General features: G+C 42.8%; 1 protein-coding gene and 1 long non-coding RNA gene across 2 annotated transcripts; both read right to left on the bottom strand.

Annotated features, from left to right (window-relative positions):
- Window positions 1–14,052: 14,052 nt before the first annotated feature.
- Window positions 14,053–16,233, bottom strand: LOC130401465 (uncharacterized). The gene is made up of 4 exons (XR_008903849.1): window positions 16,210–16,233; window positions 15,826–16,079; window positions 15,492–15,736; window positions 14,053–15,402 (listed from the first exon to the last, which is right to left on the bottom strand). It is a non-coding gene; the product is annotated as an uncharacterized LOC130401465 (long non-coding RNA).
- On the bottom strand, window positions 16,225–18,826 carry LOC130401460 (uncharacterized). Its single transcript, XM_056605229.1, has 4 exons — window positions 17,229–18,826; window positions 16,914–17,113; window positions 16,431–16,831; window positions 16,225–16,283 (listed from the first exon to the last, which is right to left on the bottom strand). Exon 1 carries the CDS (start codon window positions 18,650–18,652, stop codon window positions 17,651–17,653), a length of 1,002 nt encoding a protein of 333 aa, XP_056461204.1. The 5' UTR covers window positions 18,653–18,826; the 3' UTR covers window positions 16,225–16,283; window positions 16,431–16,831; window positions 16,914–17,113; window positions 17,229–17,650.
- Between the last annotated feature and the right edge of the window lie 343 nt (window positions 18,827–19,169).

Below are 19,169 nucleotides of genomic sequence, written 5' to 3'. Positions count from 1 at the left end.
GAGCTTCTCCAAATAAGAGAAAATGCGAGAGAGAGATTTGATTTGATTTGATTTGATTGAAATTTATTTCGAACATGTAAAAGAAAACAAAAAATATATATCATACACAAATTATTGATGTTAAACAAAATAGAAAGCATAATTCGATACATAAATGATAAATACTTGATAATTGTAACATGTTCGAAAAGGGGTGGGAAGAAGTTTACACTTATTTAATCCCATCCCTTCTCCGTCATTCATTCATTGAAATTAACATTCCTTAGTCATAATAACTATTAACATTTTCATTTATTAATAAATATATATGTATATATATATATATTAGATATATATATATATATATTATTCCGTAACGTATCCAAACATATATTATTATTATTATTTATTTATTTATTTTCCTCTTTATCTTTCTTCTTCTTTTTTTTTTTTTTAAATAAAATGTGTAACTTATATGTTCATATCAGATATATACTATAATTTCTTACACATTTGTCAAAAAAATAAATAATAATAATAAATAAATTAACAAAATAAACAAAAAAAAAAAAACATTGATGGAAAAAAAAAAACATTCATGAAAATATATAGATATTATCTCACTATTGATAAGTTTTTGTATCCAAACAATATTTTTCATTCAGAGAGAAAATAAATACAAAAAAATAAAGAATAAATAACAAACTAAATAAATAACTAAACAATTAACACCCAATGAAAATCAAACACCTTCATCCTTGTACCCTGTGAGAATCACTTCCTTTAACCTTGTTTTGAATAGTTTTAAGTTAGGACATTGTTTGAGCTCTTCTTTTAACCCATTCCACAATTGTACTCCACAGACAGAAATACAAAAACTTTTTCTGGTTGTACGCACCTTTTTCATTTTAAAATTAAACAATCCCCGTAAAAAATAACTCCCTTCTCTTTGTGTGAACATTTTTTGAATATTTGCCGGTAGTTTGTTATTTTTTGCTTTAAACATTAACTGTGCTGTTTGAAATTCAACCAGATCTGGTAATTTGAGTATTCTTGACTGCATGAATAATGAGTTTGAATGATCCCTATACCCAACATTGAAAATGGTCCGTATTGCTCTTTTCTGCAGAATGAAAAGTGAATGTAATGTACTTTTGTAATTATTGCCCCAAACCTCTACACAGTAACTTAAATAAGGTGAAACCAGTGAACAATAGAGGATTTGTAACGACTTATGATCCAGAACCTGTTTAGCTTTATATAATACTGCAATACTTCTTGACAACTTAGAGTGTATATGTTTTACGTGAGATTTCCAGTTTAATTTCTCATCAATTGTTACCCCAAGGAATTTTATTTGACTAACTTGTTCAATGTCTACGCCATTAATCTGTATCTTTATGTGTTCATTTGTTCTGCAGTTTCCAAATAACATAAATTTTGTTTTACTCAAGTTTAACGATAATTTATTATTATCTAACCATAATTTTAATTTACTAATTTCAAAATTAATCGCCTCTACTAATTGATAGAAATCATCACCTGAAAAAAAAATATTTGTATGGTCAGCAAACAGAACAAGCTTCAACACATTCGATACATTACATCAGTGGAGGCTTCTCCATTGAGGAGAGGGAGGAAGATCCTCCCTAACATTGTTGAGAATAAAAAATGTAGATGCCCAGATTATTGTAATGAATTAATGCCCTTAAATATGACTACTTTATTGCCTTTGAATATATAATGTTCGTTTCCCTGGGTAAAGGGACATTAGCACCCCCTATCGCCTATTGACAATTACTTCAGGGAGGAAGGTCCTCCGTTATCCTCCGTTGACTCCCATTCATTTCCCCGAAAGTACTGGCGGCCGGTGGATAACATGGGTTTCAATGGGAGAGAGGAGGAAAGTCCTCCTCTGAGTGGGTGGGACCTTAAGGGGTCTGATTCGCGCAAAAATCTATCCGTCTGCGCTACGAACCAATAAGCAGGATCCCTGGATGTTGAGCAGTGTTGCCAGATTGGTCAGATTTCCCACCCAATTGGGCTACTTTTAACCATTTTAGGCTGGAAGAATTATCATTCGGCGGGAAATCTGCCCAATCTGGCAACGCTGTCGATAACAAACCCGGTCTGCATTGCCGCGGTGCTCAGTCAGAGACGCAGAGCAAGTGAAATCTGCGATAGCGAGATCCTAAATGCACAATGGAAACATTGCAAACGGAGGACATTGTTAACGTCTTATTAAAAAAAGCATTCCATTCATTGAGTTACAGTGCTAAGTTAGCGACCAAAGAAAGAGGTAGACCACTTCCCAAAATCAAGGTGACCAGAAGTAATGGCAACGTCAGTGTTGTGAGTGCTACATGGTTTGCTAGGTACGCATGGCTTACTGGTAGCATTACAAGCAATCGACTTTATTGCTGGCCCTGTTTGCTTATGAATAATAGCAAATCTCCAACGTGGGCTGTTCATGGTTTCACTGATGTGGAAAATCTTGATAGGGCAACCAAACGCCACGACAAGTGTCAAGATCACGTTGGTGAGCACCAACGTGATCTTGACACCCGTCGAGATCTAGGCCCAATGATAGGCCCAGATTTTTTTATTTTACAAATCAATAGCAGGCCTGATTTGACTAATATGCTTTGCATCCTTTCCTTCTCAAATTACAGTGATGCCACTGGTGGCTTTGTATAAATTGTATTCACATAACTCCCTCCCTGCTATTTTGTAGTTCACCAAAACACCTTGAAACAACTTGAGTCTCACATTCTTATGCCACCATACACCAACAGTGCAAGCAGGCCAATGGCAACCAAGCGCGCAGTCCTTCCTCCCTCACTTTAAAAACCACCAGCCGCCACTGCATTACATATATCATTTATGTAAAGAATAAACAATTTAGGGCCCAACACTGACCCCTGTGGGACACCGCAAGCAATGTCCAAACACACAGAGGAACAATCACCAAGTGTCACAAATTGATATCTGTGACTCAAATAACTCCTCACCCAGTTGCCCACTATACCCCTGATGCCGTAACGTTCCAGTTTTTTTATTAATATGTCATGATTTATTGTGTCAAATGCTTTTTTTAGATCTAGGAATATCCCTATTGATTGTTGTTTTTTGTCCATAGAATTTGTGATTTCTTCAAGTGATTCTAATAAGGCCATTGATGTAGATCTATTTGCTCTGAATCCGTATTGATTATCATTGAGCAGTTTGTGTTTATCTATGAAATTGTCCAGTCGATTATTGAATAGTTTTTCAAGAATTTTGGAGAATTGTGGCAGTAACGAGACCGGTCTGTAATTTGTGAAGTGGTGTTTGTTTCCAGATTTGTACAAAGGTATGACTTTAGCTATTTTCATTTTGTTTGGAAATGTACCCGTTTGGAATGAAAGGTTACAGATGTATGTGAATGGTTTTGTTATTCCTTCAATCACTTTTTTTACCACAGTCATATCTATCTCATCACAATCATTTGATTTTTTACCCATAAAATTCAAAACAATATCAACAATTTCCCTTTCGTCCACTGCTGTGAGAAACATAGAGAACTCATTTCTACTAATTAATTTTTCCATATTTTGCTCAGATGATCCTTGATCTGGAATTTTTTCCGCTAGGTCCGAACCAATATTCACAAAATAATTATTAAAGCAGTTGGCCACAACATCCATATTGTACTCCTCCTTATCATCAACCAAAAAATACTTAGGATAATTTCTGAGTCCAGAACCATTTTTTATAACACTGTTCAGTATGTTCCATATTCCTCTCATATAGTTTTTGTTTTTTTCCAATAAATTCCTATAGTAATCTTTTTTATTAGTTCTTATGATTTTAGTTAACTTATTTTTATATGTTTTATATCTGTTCTCAGCATCTTCAGTTTTCAGCCTTATAAAATTCAGGTACAGTGTATTTTTCTTTTTACAGGCATTTTGTAGGCCCTTCGTGATCCATGGACATTCAGAGTATTTCATTTTTCTTGTATATTTCCTTATTGGACAGTTTTTATTGTATAATGTTTTAAATATCCTGAGAAATTCTTCATATGCACTGTTAATGTCTATTTTCTCATATATTTCATTCCAATTCTGTGCCTGCAGTTCATTTTTAAAAGCTATCATCGATTCTTCAGTTCTAACTCGTCTGTAATCATTATTATTGACTGGCTTATTGATCTTATAGTTCCTGTCATAAACTGTAAAAACTGGTAGATGGTCGCTTATATCATTTATCAATAGTCCGCTTAGTGTATTGTTTTCAATGTCATTGGTGAATATATTGTCTATGAGAGTGGCACAATGTGATGTGATTCTGCTAGGTCTGTTAATGATGGGATAGTAGCTCATGCTGTACATTGTGTTTATAAATTCCTCTGTCATTTTATGTTTATTTGGATTAAGAAGGTCAATATTGAAGTCTCCACAGATGAAAATGGTTTTGTTACCCTTGTTGGAGAAAATGTCTTCCATCCAATCTTTGAACACCTCAATATTAGAGCCAGGTGCCCTATATAAACAGCTAATGATCAAATTCTTTCTCTTTTCTTTGCAGATTTCTATTGATATACATTCCAAAACATTGTCCACCACTGTTGTCATTCTGTCCAGCACCTTGAAATGTAATGTCTTGTCCACATATATGGCTACACCTCCTCCTCCATTATTTTGTCTATTTATATAACTAAGTTCATAACCATCCATGTCAAAGTCCAGTTCTCTATCCTTATTGAGCCAGGTTTCAGATATTGCGATGATATTGAATGGTTGTGAAAATGTATCCAAGTAATCCCTGATAGAAGTGAAATTTGCATACAGGCTTCTGCTGTTGAAGTGAATAATTGATAATTTGCCAACGGTCTTAATGCTCCGGTTGAACTGCTCCCCAGTGTAATAGTGACAGTTGTTATTGATGGTTGAAAAAAAATTGTTGTCCGGGTCTATTTCGTGCTCCAAATCCAGTGCACTATGATCAGTATATTCAAATGTGTTTAGTTCCAAAGTGTCATTATTCATAATCCCCTGAGTTATGTGGCCACTGTCTACGGATGCATTAGAGCGAACACTTTGAGTTTGTGTCATTGTTGAGCGGTGTTTTTTATTCACTGGTATTTATCCAATTCCACAATGTGCTTGACGACCAAGACTTTAGCCTCCTCGGGAGAACCATTTGATTTAATGAATATTTTACAGTTTGCAGTCCAAGTGTTCTGAATTTTCCCCTGCTTTTTCAAATTGCGAGCCATTCTGGCTATGTCGGCGTTGTTTTTAGTGAGATGGTCGTTCAGGAATACGTTACTTCCCTTCAGCTTCCTCCCCTGTCTCAGCAGCGCGATCTTGTGTTTGCGGTTAACAAACCTGATGATGACCACCGGATTGTCGCTGGTTTTCCTCCTGGGCAGCGGGTGGCATGCCTCGATAGCATTGCAGTCCAGGTCAATCCCCTTCGATTGCAGGAATGCAGCCACCTGTTGCTCCGTGGAGCTGACATCCATTTCACCGGGCTCCCCCCCGTTGTCATCGTTCACCGCCCGAGCGTATGACGGGGGTTTAACGTGGAGCCCGGTAACGATGAGGTTGTTAATCCTAGTGTACTGCTCCAGGTCAGACACTCTGCTTTCCAGATGGATAATTCGTTTATCCTTTTCCTCGCTCTGCATCCGCAACACTTTTATCTCCCCGGCCAGGTTTTAGGATGTCTCTCTGCTGTTTCCTCATCGCGGCTATTTCGCCGGATAGGAAATCGAGAGACCTTTTTATTTCCTCGGCTTCTTCGGCCGTGAAAGCCTTTTTCGGACCCATTTCTTGGCAGTGTTGTTTCTGTATGGTCTACTTCGACGTCGTCTTTGATGGTTCTCAAAAAGAAAAAAAGAGAGAGTCTTAACGATCATCGTGTGTGTGTGTGTGTGTGTGTGTGTGTGTGTGTGTGTGTGTGTGTGTGTGTGTGTGTGTGTGTGTGTGTGTGTGTGTGTGTGTGTGTGTGTGTGTGTGTGTGTGTGTGTGTGCGCAACCCGGTATCACGCAATTGCGTGCCCCTGCGCACGAACGTTAATCTATTGAAGCGTGTTCCCGAGCACGATAGTCCGACTTTTTGCGTGTTACACAAAACGAAATGTAAACCAATGCATTCTGAATGGGAGTGTTCTAAGACAATTAACGTGCTCCACAAAACGGTACGAGAGAGAGAGAAAGAGAGAGCGGGAGGGACAGAGAGAGAGAGAGAGAGAGAGCGAGAGAGAGGCTTCAGAAAGGGTGTGCGCAGATAGTACAGTGCACCCTAGTTATGTTTATGCCAAAACCTATACATATAATTAGGCTGTGGAAATTGCAATAAGTTAAGAACACAACTTCGCACGTTGAGCACACAGCCGTGTGACTCGTTTATTTTGTAAAAAAGAAAACCGGAAAACAAAGCGTGCTGAAGGTAAACAAATCCAGCATGGTCTGTGACGTCATGAGACGCACGTAATCCTTAGGGACCGCGATCCCTGAACCACCAAGAACGTAAATGACATGCAGTAAACAACAACACAATTGAAAGAACAACACATAACGAAATACTGTAGTTGAATTATGTTACGGTCACTACAAGGCTATAATTATATAATTTAGCGTGTAATGAGACAATCTATAGCCAAATTGTCGAAGATGCCCGAGAATCTTCGGGGATATCAGCATGGGAAATCGGCGAATCAGACCCATGAAGGGGGGGGGGGGGGGGGACACGTTAGTTGAAGGAGGGGGGGGGGGGGGGGGACACGTTTGTTGAGGGGGGGGGAGACACGTTTGTAGGGGGGGGGCACGCTCGACAACGAGAGTTGGTTTTTATTGAACGCTCGACAACGAGAGTTGGTTTTTATTGAACGAGACTTCAACACGGAACAGCTGCACGAAACGATGGTCACGTCACTCTCGGTGACGGTGTCGACAATAATGAACACACGAACAATGTTAATAGAACAACACACAACCACATAACATCCCGAACCCATTAACCCCACTTAATCCTAACAACAAAACAAGTTAACAAAAGCCCCATTTGTCAACTGAGAACCCCAATTCCCAGAATCCCCCGCGGCTCCGGAACACGGCGTAGCTTATATCAATCTTTATTATCTGAATGGGAAATGCAATATTTTAGGACCGATTCACCGTTAAACGTGTTTCTAATAACATTTCTAGCGAGCAATATACTTTTTACTTGCATAATCTTCAGTAAGTGATTGTGTCTGATCTTTAGTTTTATAGTTTTTTAGTTATAGGATTTGATCTGCTCACTCGCATGTTTCAACGACGTCAGGTTGCCCTCGCTAAACTAGCAGCTCACGTGCTTCCTGCGTTTGTGTTATTAAACTGTTACTTTATGTAACTTTTAATGATATCATCTTGTTAGAAACACGTATATCTGAGAGCCAACCCAGTCGCCAAAAGCATACGTTGACAGTGTACTTTTCGTGAACACTGGATTACGTCGCATTTCAACATAAAATAGCGTGTTATACACACACACGCACGCACACGCATAGACACACACACACAAGCACACACACGCACGCACAGACACACAGACACAGACACACACACACACACACACGCACACGGTGCATTTCGCTGCTAAAACAACAACAAAAAAATATTCCCTCAAATATTATTACTTTCAAAACGTTGGCCAAAATGGCCCGTAATATCATTTTTTATTTGGGATGCTTCTAGGACATTTTGGGTGGATTTTGAACGGTATGTGGGGGGCACGTTTTTTGCAGGACCTGGCAACCCTGCGCTGTTGCCCGAGATCTGGATCCACCCCGGCGTGGTGCCGTCTCCTTTTGACCTTTTGACCCCAGACTTCTGGGGGAATAGCTGAACCAATTCATTAGTCAATCAGAAGCATGTAAATATCGTCCCGGTGGCGTAAGATGACGAACAAGGTGTCCTTCAACATCTACGCTTCCAGGAGATTGCAACGGTGCCACACATGAGCATATTCGAACATGTTTAATGGTAGTAATTAGCTGTCGAAATTGAAGGCCTTAATCAATACTGATCAGCTATTGATTTGCTTCCCGATAAAGATTTGTCACAAATGACATGTTATTTAGCATCTACACGTTGAGCTGAGTCCAATGACACCAAGAACGACACTCTAGCTAATGGTAACATGTATTTTACATGGTACACCTAGGTCTAGGACATGATCTCGGTGTAGCAAGAGGCCGAGCTTGATCTCATTGGACTCAGCTTAACGTGTAGATGCTAATTAACATGTAATTTGTCAAAAATCTCCATCGGGAAGCAAATCTATAGCTGGTCATTATTGATAAAGGCCTCCAAAATCGACAGCTAATTACTACCCCGAAACATATTCAAATATGATCATGTGTGGCACTGTTGCAATCGTCTCGAAATGTAGATGTCAAAGGACACCTTGTTTGCTCTGTTGCACTACCGGGAAGATATTTTCATACTTCTAATGGATTGATTCATATTTTAAGGTTCTCGGAGACTTTAAGTGGCTGCAGCAGAAGTGTTGAGACGAAAGATGATATCAAGAGATTTATAGAATATTCCCATTCACATTATGATTCTTCGTCGTAACATCCGACCAAACATCCTTTACATTCACAGAGCGAAGATTATGAAAGTCCAGGCTCAGCAAGTGCTCCATCTCGTTGCACCTGCACCCAGCGGCTCGCTTGCAAGATTTTGGCCTGAAGTTCTTCCCAGACCTACACCCTAGCCATCCAACATGCATATCTGAGAATCAGGCCTCTCTTTAATAATGACAAAAAGTTATGAGAGAAACACACATTAACTTTTTGTTATCTCATAAGCGGCGTGGTGCCGGCTCCTTTTGACCTTTTGACCCCCGACTTCAAAAACGTGGCAACAGGCCAGCTGTGTCTACACACCTTTAGCCACAAATGTACACCTCCATCCCACAAAAAATGGGGACTAGAAACTAACCTCTGTCTTAGGTACATTTACTGTACTGTTGGAGGTCACGCCCTTTTGCCGACCTTTTCGAGATAGCTAGGGATGCTAAAATGTTTACACACATTTCCCGGGGCCCCGTGTACGACATATCCGAGATTTGGAGTTCTAGCCCTTAGAGAAAAAAAGTTTTCCCAAATGGAGTGTCATTTGGAGAAAGGCCCTCAGAAGTGTAGCCTGCAAGACCTAATGGTTCAGAATGTGGTGGAAAAACAGTTTTTGAGATAGGAAGGTCCTACCTCCCTGAAATTTTAATACCTTATTCTAGGGCCTAACTGGGACCTCCGCACCGAAACTTGGCCCGGTCGGACCCCGAGGTCAGGAAGGGGGGGCCTGCCCTCGGGGTCTGACCGGGCCAAGTCTCGGGCAGGAAGGGCCCCCCCTTCCTGCCCTCGGGGTCCGACCGGGCCAAGTTTCGGTGCGGAGGTCCCAGTTAGGCCCTAGAATAAGGTATTAAAATTTCAGGGCGGTAGGACCATCCTATCTCAAATTCCACCACATTCTGAACCATTAGGCCTTGCAGGCTACACTTCTGAGGGGCTTTGTCCAAATTACACTCCATTTGGGAAAACTATTTTTCTCTAAGGGCTAGAACTCCAAATCTCGGATATGTCGTACACGGGGCCCCGGGAAATGTGTGTAACATTTTAGCATCCCTAGCTATCTCGAAAAGGTCGGCAAAGGGGCGTGACCTCCAACAGTACAGTAAATGTACATAAGACAGAGGTTAGTTTCTAGTCCCCATTTTTTGTGGGATGGAGGTGTACATTTGTGGCTAAAGGTGTGTAGACACAGCTGGCCTGTGGCCACGTTTTTGAAGTCGGGGGTCAAAAGGTCAAAAGGAGCCGGCACCACGCCGCTTATGAGATAACAAAAAGTTAATGTGTGTTTCTCTCATAACTTTTTGTCATTATTAAAGAGAGGCCTGATTCTCAGATATGCATGTTGGATGGCTAGGGTGTAAGTCTGGGAAGAACTTCAGGCCAAAATCTTGCAAGCGAGCCGCTGGGTGCAGGTGCAACGAGATGGAGGACTTGCTGAGCCTGGACTTTCATAATCTTCGCTCTGTGAATGTAAAGGATGTTTGGTCGGATGTTACGACGAAGAATCATAATGTGAATGGGAATATTCTATAAATCTCTTGATATCATCTTTCGTCTCAACACTTCTGCTGCAGCCACTTAAAGTCTCACTCCGAGAACCTTAAAATATGAATCAATCCATTAGAAGTATGAAAATATCTTCCCGGTAGTGCAACAGAGCAAACAAGGTGTCCTTTGACATCTACGTTTCGAGACGATTGCAACAGTGCCACACATGATCATATTTGAATATGTTTCGGGGTAGTAATTAGCTGTCGATTTTGGAGGCCTTTATCAATAATGACCAGCTATAGATTTGCTTCCCGATGGAGATTTTTGACAAATTACATGTTAATTAGCATCTACACGTTAAGCTGAGTCCAATGAGATCAAGCTCGGCCTCTTGCTACACCGAGATCATGTCCTAGACCTAGGTGTACCATGTAAAATACATGTTACCATTAGCTAGAGTGTCGTTCTTGGTGTCATTGGACTCAGCTCAACGTGTAGATGCTAAATAACATGTCATTTGTGACAAATCTTTATCGGGAAGCAAATCAATAGCTGCTCAGTATTGATTAAGGCCTCCAATTTCGACAGCTAATTACTACCATTAAACATGTTCGAATATGCTCATGTGTGGCACCGTTGCAATCTCCTGGAAGCGTAGATGTTGAAGGACACCTTGTTTGTCCTCTTACGCCACCGGGACGATATTTACATGCTTCTGATTGACTAATGAATTGATTCAGCTATTCCCCCAGAAGTCTGGGGTCAAAAGGTCAAAAGGAGACGGCACCACGCCGGGGTGGATCCAGATCTCGGGCAACAGCGCAGGGTTGCCAGGTCCTGCAAAAAAACGTGCCCCCCACATACCGTTCAAAATCCACCCAAAATGTCCTAGAAGCATCCCAAATAAAAAATGATATTATTGGCCATTTTGGCCAACGTTTTGAAAGTAATAATATTTGAGGGAATATTTTTTTGTTGTTGTTTTAGCAGCGAAATGCACCGTGTGCGTGTGTGTGTGTGTGTGTGTGTGTGTGTGTGTGTGTGTGTGTGTCTGTGTCTGTGTGTCTGTGCGTGCGTGTGTGTGCTTGTGTGAGCTTGTGTGTGTGTGTCTGTGCGTGTGCGTGTGTGTGTGTGTATAACACGCTATTTTATGTTGAAATGCCACGTAATCCAGTGTTCACGAAAAGTACACTGTCAACGTATGCTTTTGGCGACTGGGTTGGCTCTCAGATATACGTGTTTCTAACAAGATGATATCATTAAAAGTTACATAAAGTAACAGTTTAATAACACAAACGCAGGAAGCACGTGAGCTGCTAGTTTAGCGAAAGCAACCTGACGTCGTTGAAACATGCGAGCGAGCCGATCAAATCTTAATAACTATAAAACTAAAGATCAGACACAATCACTGACTGAAGATTATGCAAGTAAAAAGTATATTTCTCGCTAGAAATGTTATTAGAAACACGTTTAACGGTGAATCGGTCCTAAAATATTGCATTTCCCATTCAGATAATAAAGATTAATAAAGATCATACACATTCACTGACTGAAGATTATGTAAGGAAAATGTACATTTCTCGCTAGAAAAGTCATTAGAAACGCGTTTAATGGTGTATCTGTCCTAAAATATTACATTTCCCATTCAGATAATAAAGATTAATATAAGCTACGCCGTGTTCCGGAGCCGCGGGGGATTCTGGGAATTGGGGTTCTCAGTTGACAAATGGGGCTTTTGTTAACTTGTTTTGTTGTTAGGATTAAGTGGGGTTAATGGGTTCGGGATGTTATGTGGTTGTGTGTTGTTCTATTAACATTGTTTGTGTGTTCATTATTGTCGACACCGTCACCAGCTGTTCCGTGTTGAAGTCTCGTTCAATAAAAACCAACTCTCGTTGTCGAGCGTTCAATAAAAACCAACTCTCGTTGTCGAGCGTGCCCCCCCCCTACAAACGTGTCTCCCCCCCCCTCAACAAACGTGTGCCCCCCCCCCCCCCCCCCCCCCCCTTCAACTAACGTGTCCCCCCCCCCCCCTTCATGGGTCTGATTCGCCGATTTCCCATGCTGATATCCCCGAAGATTCTCGGGCATCTTCGACAATTTGGCTATAGATTGTCTCATTACACGCTAAATTATATAATTATAGCCTTGTAGTGACCGTAACATAATTCACCTACAGTATTTCGTTATGTGTTGTTCTTTCAATTGTGTTGTTGTTTACTGCATGTCATTTACGTTCTTGGTGGTTCAGGGATCGCGGTCCCTAAGGATTACGTGCGTCTCATGACGTCACAGACCATGCTGGATTTGTTTACCTTCAGCACGCTTTGTTTTCCGGTTTTCTTTTTTACAAAATAAACGAGTCACAGGGCTGTGTGCTCAACGTGCGAAGTTGTGTTCTTAACTTATTGCAATTTCCACAGCCTAATTATATATATAGGTTTTGGCATAAACATAACTAGGGTGCACTGTACTATCTGCGCACACCCTTTCTGAAGCCTCTCTCTCGCTCTCTCTCTCTCTCTCTGTCCCTCCCGCTCTCTCTCTCTCTCTCTCTCTCTGTCCCTCCCGCTCTCTCTTTCTCTCTCTCTCGTACCGTTTTGTGGAGCACGTTAATTGTCTTAGAACACCCCCATTCAGAATGCATTGGTTTACATTTCGTTTTGTGTAACACGCAAAAAGTCGGACTATCGTGCTCGGGAACACGCTTCAATAGATTAACGTTCGTGCGCAGGAGCACGCAATTGCGTGATACCGGGTTGCGTCAATAGCACCGACCACACCGGGCATACCTGCAATTGCCATGAAGTTTGCTTTGATCCTGTGTAATTGTTGAATGTCCAAAGGAAAGTTTATGGCACTGCTGACTGATGGTTGCGATAATTTTAAATCGTCGGCATTGCAAAGTTGCATTTCCCCTGTTGCTAAATAACGTAGTGTGGCCAAACATTTTATTTCGGGACTAATCTGATTATTCCTGTTAGTCGGGGATGTTATTGCATCGCGCATTAACTCCACAACAAGTTGAATACCCTAACATTTCGTCTCGCATGCATTTTACGATTCTTTGTGAATAGGTCTTACTGAGTTAGGAGTCCTCTTGAGGACTTTTAAGCTCTCCTAGACTTAGGTGCTACTTTTAGGCCTAAAATACTTTGTGAATTGCTCTTAGTGAAAAAAGTTAGGAGTCCTAAATTTAAGAGTGACACGCCCATTATTTTTAGGAGTTACTCGTAAATTCCCGGGTAACTCCTACCCGGTCAGGGAACTCAACTCTATGTCTGAAATTAATTTAAAGGAACTTAATACCTGACTCATTGCAGCACTTCCTCTAAGCATGTACTGGTCTGGCACTTTATGTAAACGTATTGTATGTTGTATTTCCAGGCCCATCTAAATCTAAATGAAATGACTCTTAACAATGTCATCTGCCCAGTCTACTCTATATCAGCCAGGATGAACCCAACATAACTCATTGATGTTCTAGTGGTTAGGATTTGGGGCCCACACCGCCGGGGCATGTGTTTCATTCCCAGTCAGGGAAGGGGGCGTGAGACCCACCTGGGTGGTGCGACGCATGACTTAAGGAACGCACCTCTGGCTGTGCGTGGTTCTGTGTTTGGGGAAATAAATCCTTCTCGTGGTATTTTCACCGGCAATCAAGTCTCCGTCTTAATTTCATTACGATCTCCTACACCGGTGTGTTTAGTGCCCGTTTTATTAAAGCATTAAGAGGCCATGTTAACAGTGATTATAGAGATGTTAATATCACGGTAAAACATAGTTTCTAAGTGATCAGGTTCCTTATAAATGCTGTCCAAGCAAAATAATTAATACTGTCTATTGTGGTTTGTTTGTTATGCATGGTAATATGAACAAATTTTGCGCTCTGCATTTAAATTAAATTAAATCAAAAGCATTGACAATTAATAGGAAGTTATGTAAAATGTATAAGCTAACCATTCTGATTAAGTAGGCTGGCATTATGATAAAGGGTATATAACTTGATTTGATTTTTTATAACTTCAAGCTCCCCAGTGGTATATTGTATTTGAATAAACAACATTTGTATTTTGTCATATTGTGTTTTATTAAAGCATTAAGAGGGAAATTAAATTAAATTAAGATTGTGTCACACTCACAGTAAAACGTTATAGCACAAAAAGTTACAACTAAAAACTTAAATTAAAACTTAAAAACAACATTAAAAAAAGGTGGAGCTCCCTTTTTCCTCCCATAACCCTGGGCTTCAAGTGCAGCCCTCCACTCAGCCAGGGTCACGGTGGCTATGGCGTGGCAGTACCAGTTCCCAAAGTACTCATTGTGAGTGGCAGGGTCCCGCTCCCTCTGACACTGACGGCAGAGAATGGTGGCACTACTCCTTGTATATTTCCTCTTCTTAAACCAGTCTTCTCCTCCTCTCTTTTTTTCTTTCGATAGTGGGTGGTGGTATATGGTAGGTATGGCATGTTACGTATTTTAAGAATCTAAGCTACCCACACATAGACCCAATGAAGCAGAACCAAACATATAAGCCGTAAATACTATACATAGCCACAAGGGGAGCAAGACCATATTGGAGGCTGCTCCAGCCACAGATAGCAGCACCTTTTGATATATGAAGAAGCCGAAGCCATTACGGCACCCCGGCCACGCCCACTAGGCCACGCCCACTTGACGGTCTCTACCTGTGCAGGCGAGGTGGAGAGCGTCAGAGATTTTCAGCGACACCCGCGAAGGGTCACGGGCCTCTGCCCGTGGCCCGTAGTAGCTAGAGTTATTATCTCACACGTGTTCAACACGACTCCTAGACTTTCGTTCCATAGTCAGTTACCATGCCGAAACATGCAGACTTTAACAATAAACTGAGTTAAAAGCAATCCCGGATTTGAATCCTTTCCTTGAAGAACTACGTAATAGGCACATGTACCACAGATGCTCCTGCAGGCTGTAAGGCAGGCAGGTGAGGTTGAGGCACAGACCAGAGGGGTTGAGGCAGGAGAGGTGGGATGAATGGAGGTGTGGGAAACACAGGTGTGGGGGGCTGGATTTGAGGCTCGAGGGCTGCGAGGAATGGTGGCCTCAGAAGATCAGAAGGAGGGTTCACTCTTCTGATCTTCCGTCCCTGCAGTGTTGCCGTCCCTGCAGTGTTAGGTGGCAGAACAAACACGTGGGAATATGCCACGATGCTTTGAGGCATACACGGTTTGCATTTCCTCTGAACTGCAGGAGGCAGGCTCTCAGGGCTCACAGTTGTTGTCTGAGGCGGACAGATCCCTTGCTCGAGAATCCTCTTCTCCTGTCCTCTTTCCCGTTTGCAGTACCTACAAATATAAAAGTGTTTTTTGTATACCAAAGCAAGATATACCTACACAGAAAACACAGCTACTATGTTAATACTTTGTTAACTCACCAACTCGAGAGTATTGCCGTGTTCACGACCGGGAGCTGAAGTGAGGTCTTCTCCATCACCGTGGCGTTGTTTAAAACAACCTGACGGATGTGGAGGTACGCTTTCATGACCAGACTCCAGCGCTCGTGGCGGACCCATCAATCCGCCTCGATCCACGGTACTCCTCGCAAAGTTGGACGAAGAGTGCCTCACAAACCTGATTGCAGTCTGGCCACTGTGCTGGGCTTCTCCTTCCTGCAAAGCATCTGCAAAGGTATTGGTTGCATAAGTGTAGTACAAGACATGATGTTATAGCATGCAGCATGGTCAAGCTGGCTCAGAAAAACATACGTACCGCTTTGTACTCTCCACACCAGGCGCAACAGCCTTTTTTGACGTCCTGAATCTGCCATGTGCGAGTGTATCCTGGTGACGTTGGGGGTACACTGTGCGACACTTGTCAAAGTCTGACAAATAATTCCACAGGGAAATTATTTCATCAGCCTCCTCCCTTGACAGGGCAAGACTGTATTCTTTTAATTTAAATAAAAAAACAGTCAAGTCCTGGACTGCTTGAAAGCCCTCAACATTGTCAGGTCCAACCGAGTCCTAGAATTAACAGAGCGATTAAAATCAGATGTGCATTTTAAATTGTAAAATATTATATCCAGATTTAAGTAAGTAAACATAGAACTTTAAGTTTATGAGGTTTACAATGTTGTCAAAAACATAAACCTACATCATGACTGGTGGAGCCCAGAGCTGATGTTGAAGGCTGTTCGTCTACCAAGCCCTGTGTGTCTTGCTGGGGAGCTAAATTAGAACAAAATAAAATTGAGAGAGAGAAAGAGAACATGTGTGAAGATGAAGTCAGATGAAATGAACATCATAAGCATCTTATTGTAATGTTTCATATTAATGACAATAATTGTAACTTTTGACATTTCATTAAAAACTTACCACTATGCATAGGGGCAACCGTAAAAGCTGCAGAGAGTGCAGCTGGCGAGCAGTGGCTGGAGGGGCAGCTGGCAGAGCAGTGGCTGGAGGGGCAGCTGGCAGAGCAGTGGCTGGACGGGCAGCTGGCAGAGCAGTGGCTGGACGGGCAGCTGGCAGAGCAGTGGCTGGACGGGCAGCTGGCAGAGCAGTGGCTGGACGGGCAGCTGGACGGGTGAGCTGTTGTGGAGGCCATATTGTCTCCAGGGTTGGGACAGTTGGATCCTCGATGTCACATGGCTCCAAAGAAGACTCCCCCTCTGCAACAGTGATGTCTTCTGTCTCCAGTGTCACCAAGGCCAACTTGTAGTCCTCCATCACTGCATTATTTTGGTTGCATAGGTATTCTATACCTATAAGCTCTCCTGCAACAATCCAAAAAAACTGTCATAAGTGATTGAGCTGCCAAATATTTATTTTTTTAATAACAATTTACTACATACACACCAGTGTATTTCCGTGGGGCCGTGTACTCCACCAGTTTTCTCCCAAGCACCTCCTCTGACAACTGGTTGGCAGCATGCTTTAGGAGGCCACTGTATGAACAAGGCCCCTCGGTCCCCTCTGCTGTTATGGTCCTGTCCTCATTCCACCTGAATAGACCATCAACCAGATATGCCTGGAAAAGGTGTCACTTGCCAGGGTTCCTGAAAAATATTGAATATTTGCATTGTGATATTTGCATTGTGAGTCCTTGCATGCAGTACTTATTATTACATTTCAATTAAAATGGAAAGTAACCTAACAGAGTAAACTATTCACCTAGGATGAAGATATTCATGTGCAAGTGGAAACTTTCCAACGAGGTGGACCCTCTGGCACATCGGTATGTAGGAAGCACATGACCAGCCTTCTTCAGTGTCCCAGTCTGGGTGTATAACTGGAAACCTGGAGGGTCCTGGAGGCAGGGAAGGTGTTTTAGCTGGGCCTTCAAGATTTCCGCCATCCTTGCTCTGTTGATCAGAGGCACACCAAGGGTATTGCAACCCTTCTCTCCAGAGTATGCCTCTATCAAGTCCTTCAGCAGGTCAGACATCTCCCCACTTTCCCGGACAGCTCTCCTGCAGTGAAGCATAGTCTCAGCCTTGGAGATATGGCGTGCGACATCTTCTACTGTGGGACGCAGGTGGCTTGCTTCCAGCTCTGCCCGCTTGGCAGCTTTGAGTCGCTGCAGGTCGCTCTGATCACACGCAAAGATGCAGCGGGAGAGTTGGGCCATGAAGCTGGTGTAGAGGGCATGGGAATCTGTGGTGCAACCGGTGGCAAATCTCTGGCCATGCACCAAAGATTTTTAAAAGGTGAGAGTTCCCACAGCAGTCCCGGTCCGCATAAAGGATCTCTGGAGGTGGCACACCAGCATCCTTGTAACGCCTAACAAGACCCTCTGCCATCTTCATCAGGCCCCAGCCCTCACTTGCTGTGAGAACAGACATGATGACATGTCCATGCTCATTTCCAACGTTGGTGGCCCAAGAAGCTGTAGACCGTGCCTGACCAGCTAGCTTCCTTACAATTTTCTTTGCAGAGTCCATCTTCAGGACCTGGCCAAAGAGTGAGGTGATGGAAGCCTTAACTTCGTCCAGTCTGCCAACGACATCTTGGGCGTACACCTGCATCAACCAGCGATGTTTTGGCACTGCAGGCATAACTGGCAAGTCCCCTAGCGGCACTGGCAAAATCAGCCCAGAGGATATTGCACGTGCAACTCCTCTGTAAGCAGTGAGGAACTGAATTGTTTTCCCCAGCCAGCTCTCTGCATGCTGCTCCTCCAGCTGTTTTTGGAGCTGGCTGCTGCTGTTCCCCAGTCCCCGCTGACGCATCATGCGCACAACCTGCATGTCGCACCCCAGCTTGTATGTCAGCAGACATGGGAAATGCAGGCGGTGACCAATGTCTAGCTGAGAGACGATGTTGTGGCTCCAGCTGATGACCTTCCTTTTGCAACTCTTACATGCAAGGTATTCGGCTACCAGGTAGTAAGAGCCGCTGACACCAACCAACAGCCTGACCCTCTGATGGAGTCCCGCAGAGGTGAGCTCTGCCTTCCCACAGTCTTGATGTGGACAGAGCAGTCGCACACGCCACAGCTTCCTGGGCATCCACAGGAACAGAGGGTGCCCAAAGAACTGCTCCATTGCTGGGATGGCACTGGATGTCAGCGACTGCTGAGGTGGATACCACCACATTCTGTCCACCTTGTCAATTTCAAACTCTGGTTGACCAGAGGGTGACCACCGGAACAGAGCCTTCGAGATCCAGTGCTGATCAACCTCTGGCAGGGCGGGGATCCAACCAGCGGGGAGGCAAATTCTGCTCTCTGTTAAGCAGAAATTGTTAGGGTTAGCGGGTGGCAGGCAGGCAGGTAGGACCCAATTGCAGACGGTTCAGGTAAAGGATCATTTATTAGCTCAAAAATGACAAAAAGGCAAAATGTTATGAATACAGAGAACACAGGGATCACAGAGGACCAGACTCACCACAAACCACAATGATACGCCAAGGCACAAAGGAAAGACTAGGACAGAGGAGAGAGAGAGAGAGAGAGAGAGAGAGAGAGAGAGAGAGAGAGAGAGAGAGAGAGGGAGAGAGAGAGGGGGGCTGTGTGCATAAAATAAAAACATTTACGCGATGTGTCGGGGTCAACTTCTGCGGCAGCCTGCATGAGCTCGCTGTCAGTTGGTTCACTGCAGATGATGCCTTATT

The sequence above is a fragment of the Gadus chalcogrammus genome, chromosome 13 (assembly GCF_026213295.1).
Source record: "Gadus chalcogrammus isolate NIFS_2021 chromosome 13, NIFS_Gcha_1.0, whole genome shotgun sequence".
NCBI classification, from domain to species: Eukaryota; Metazoa; Chordata; class Actinopteri; order Gadiformes; family Gadidae; genus Gadus; species Gadus chalcogrammus.
This window is presented reverse-complemented; position numbering and strand designations above follow the sequence as displayed.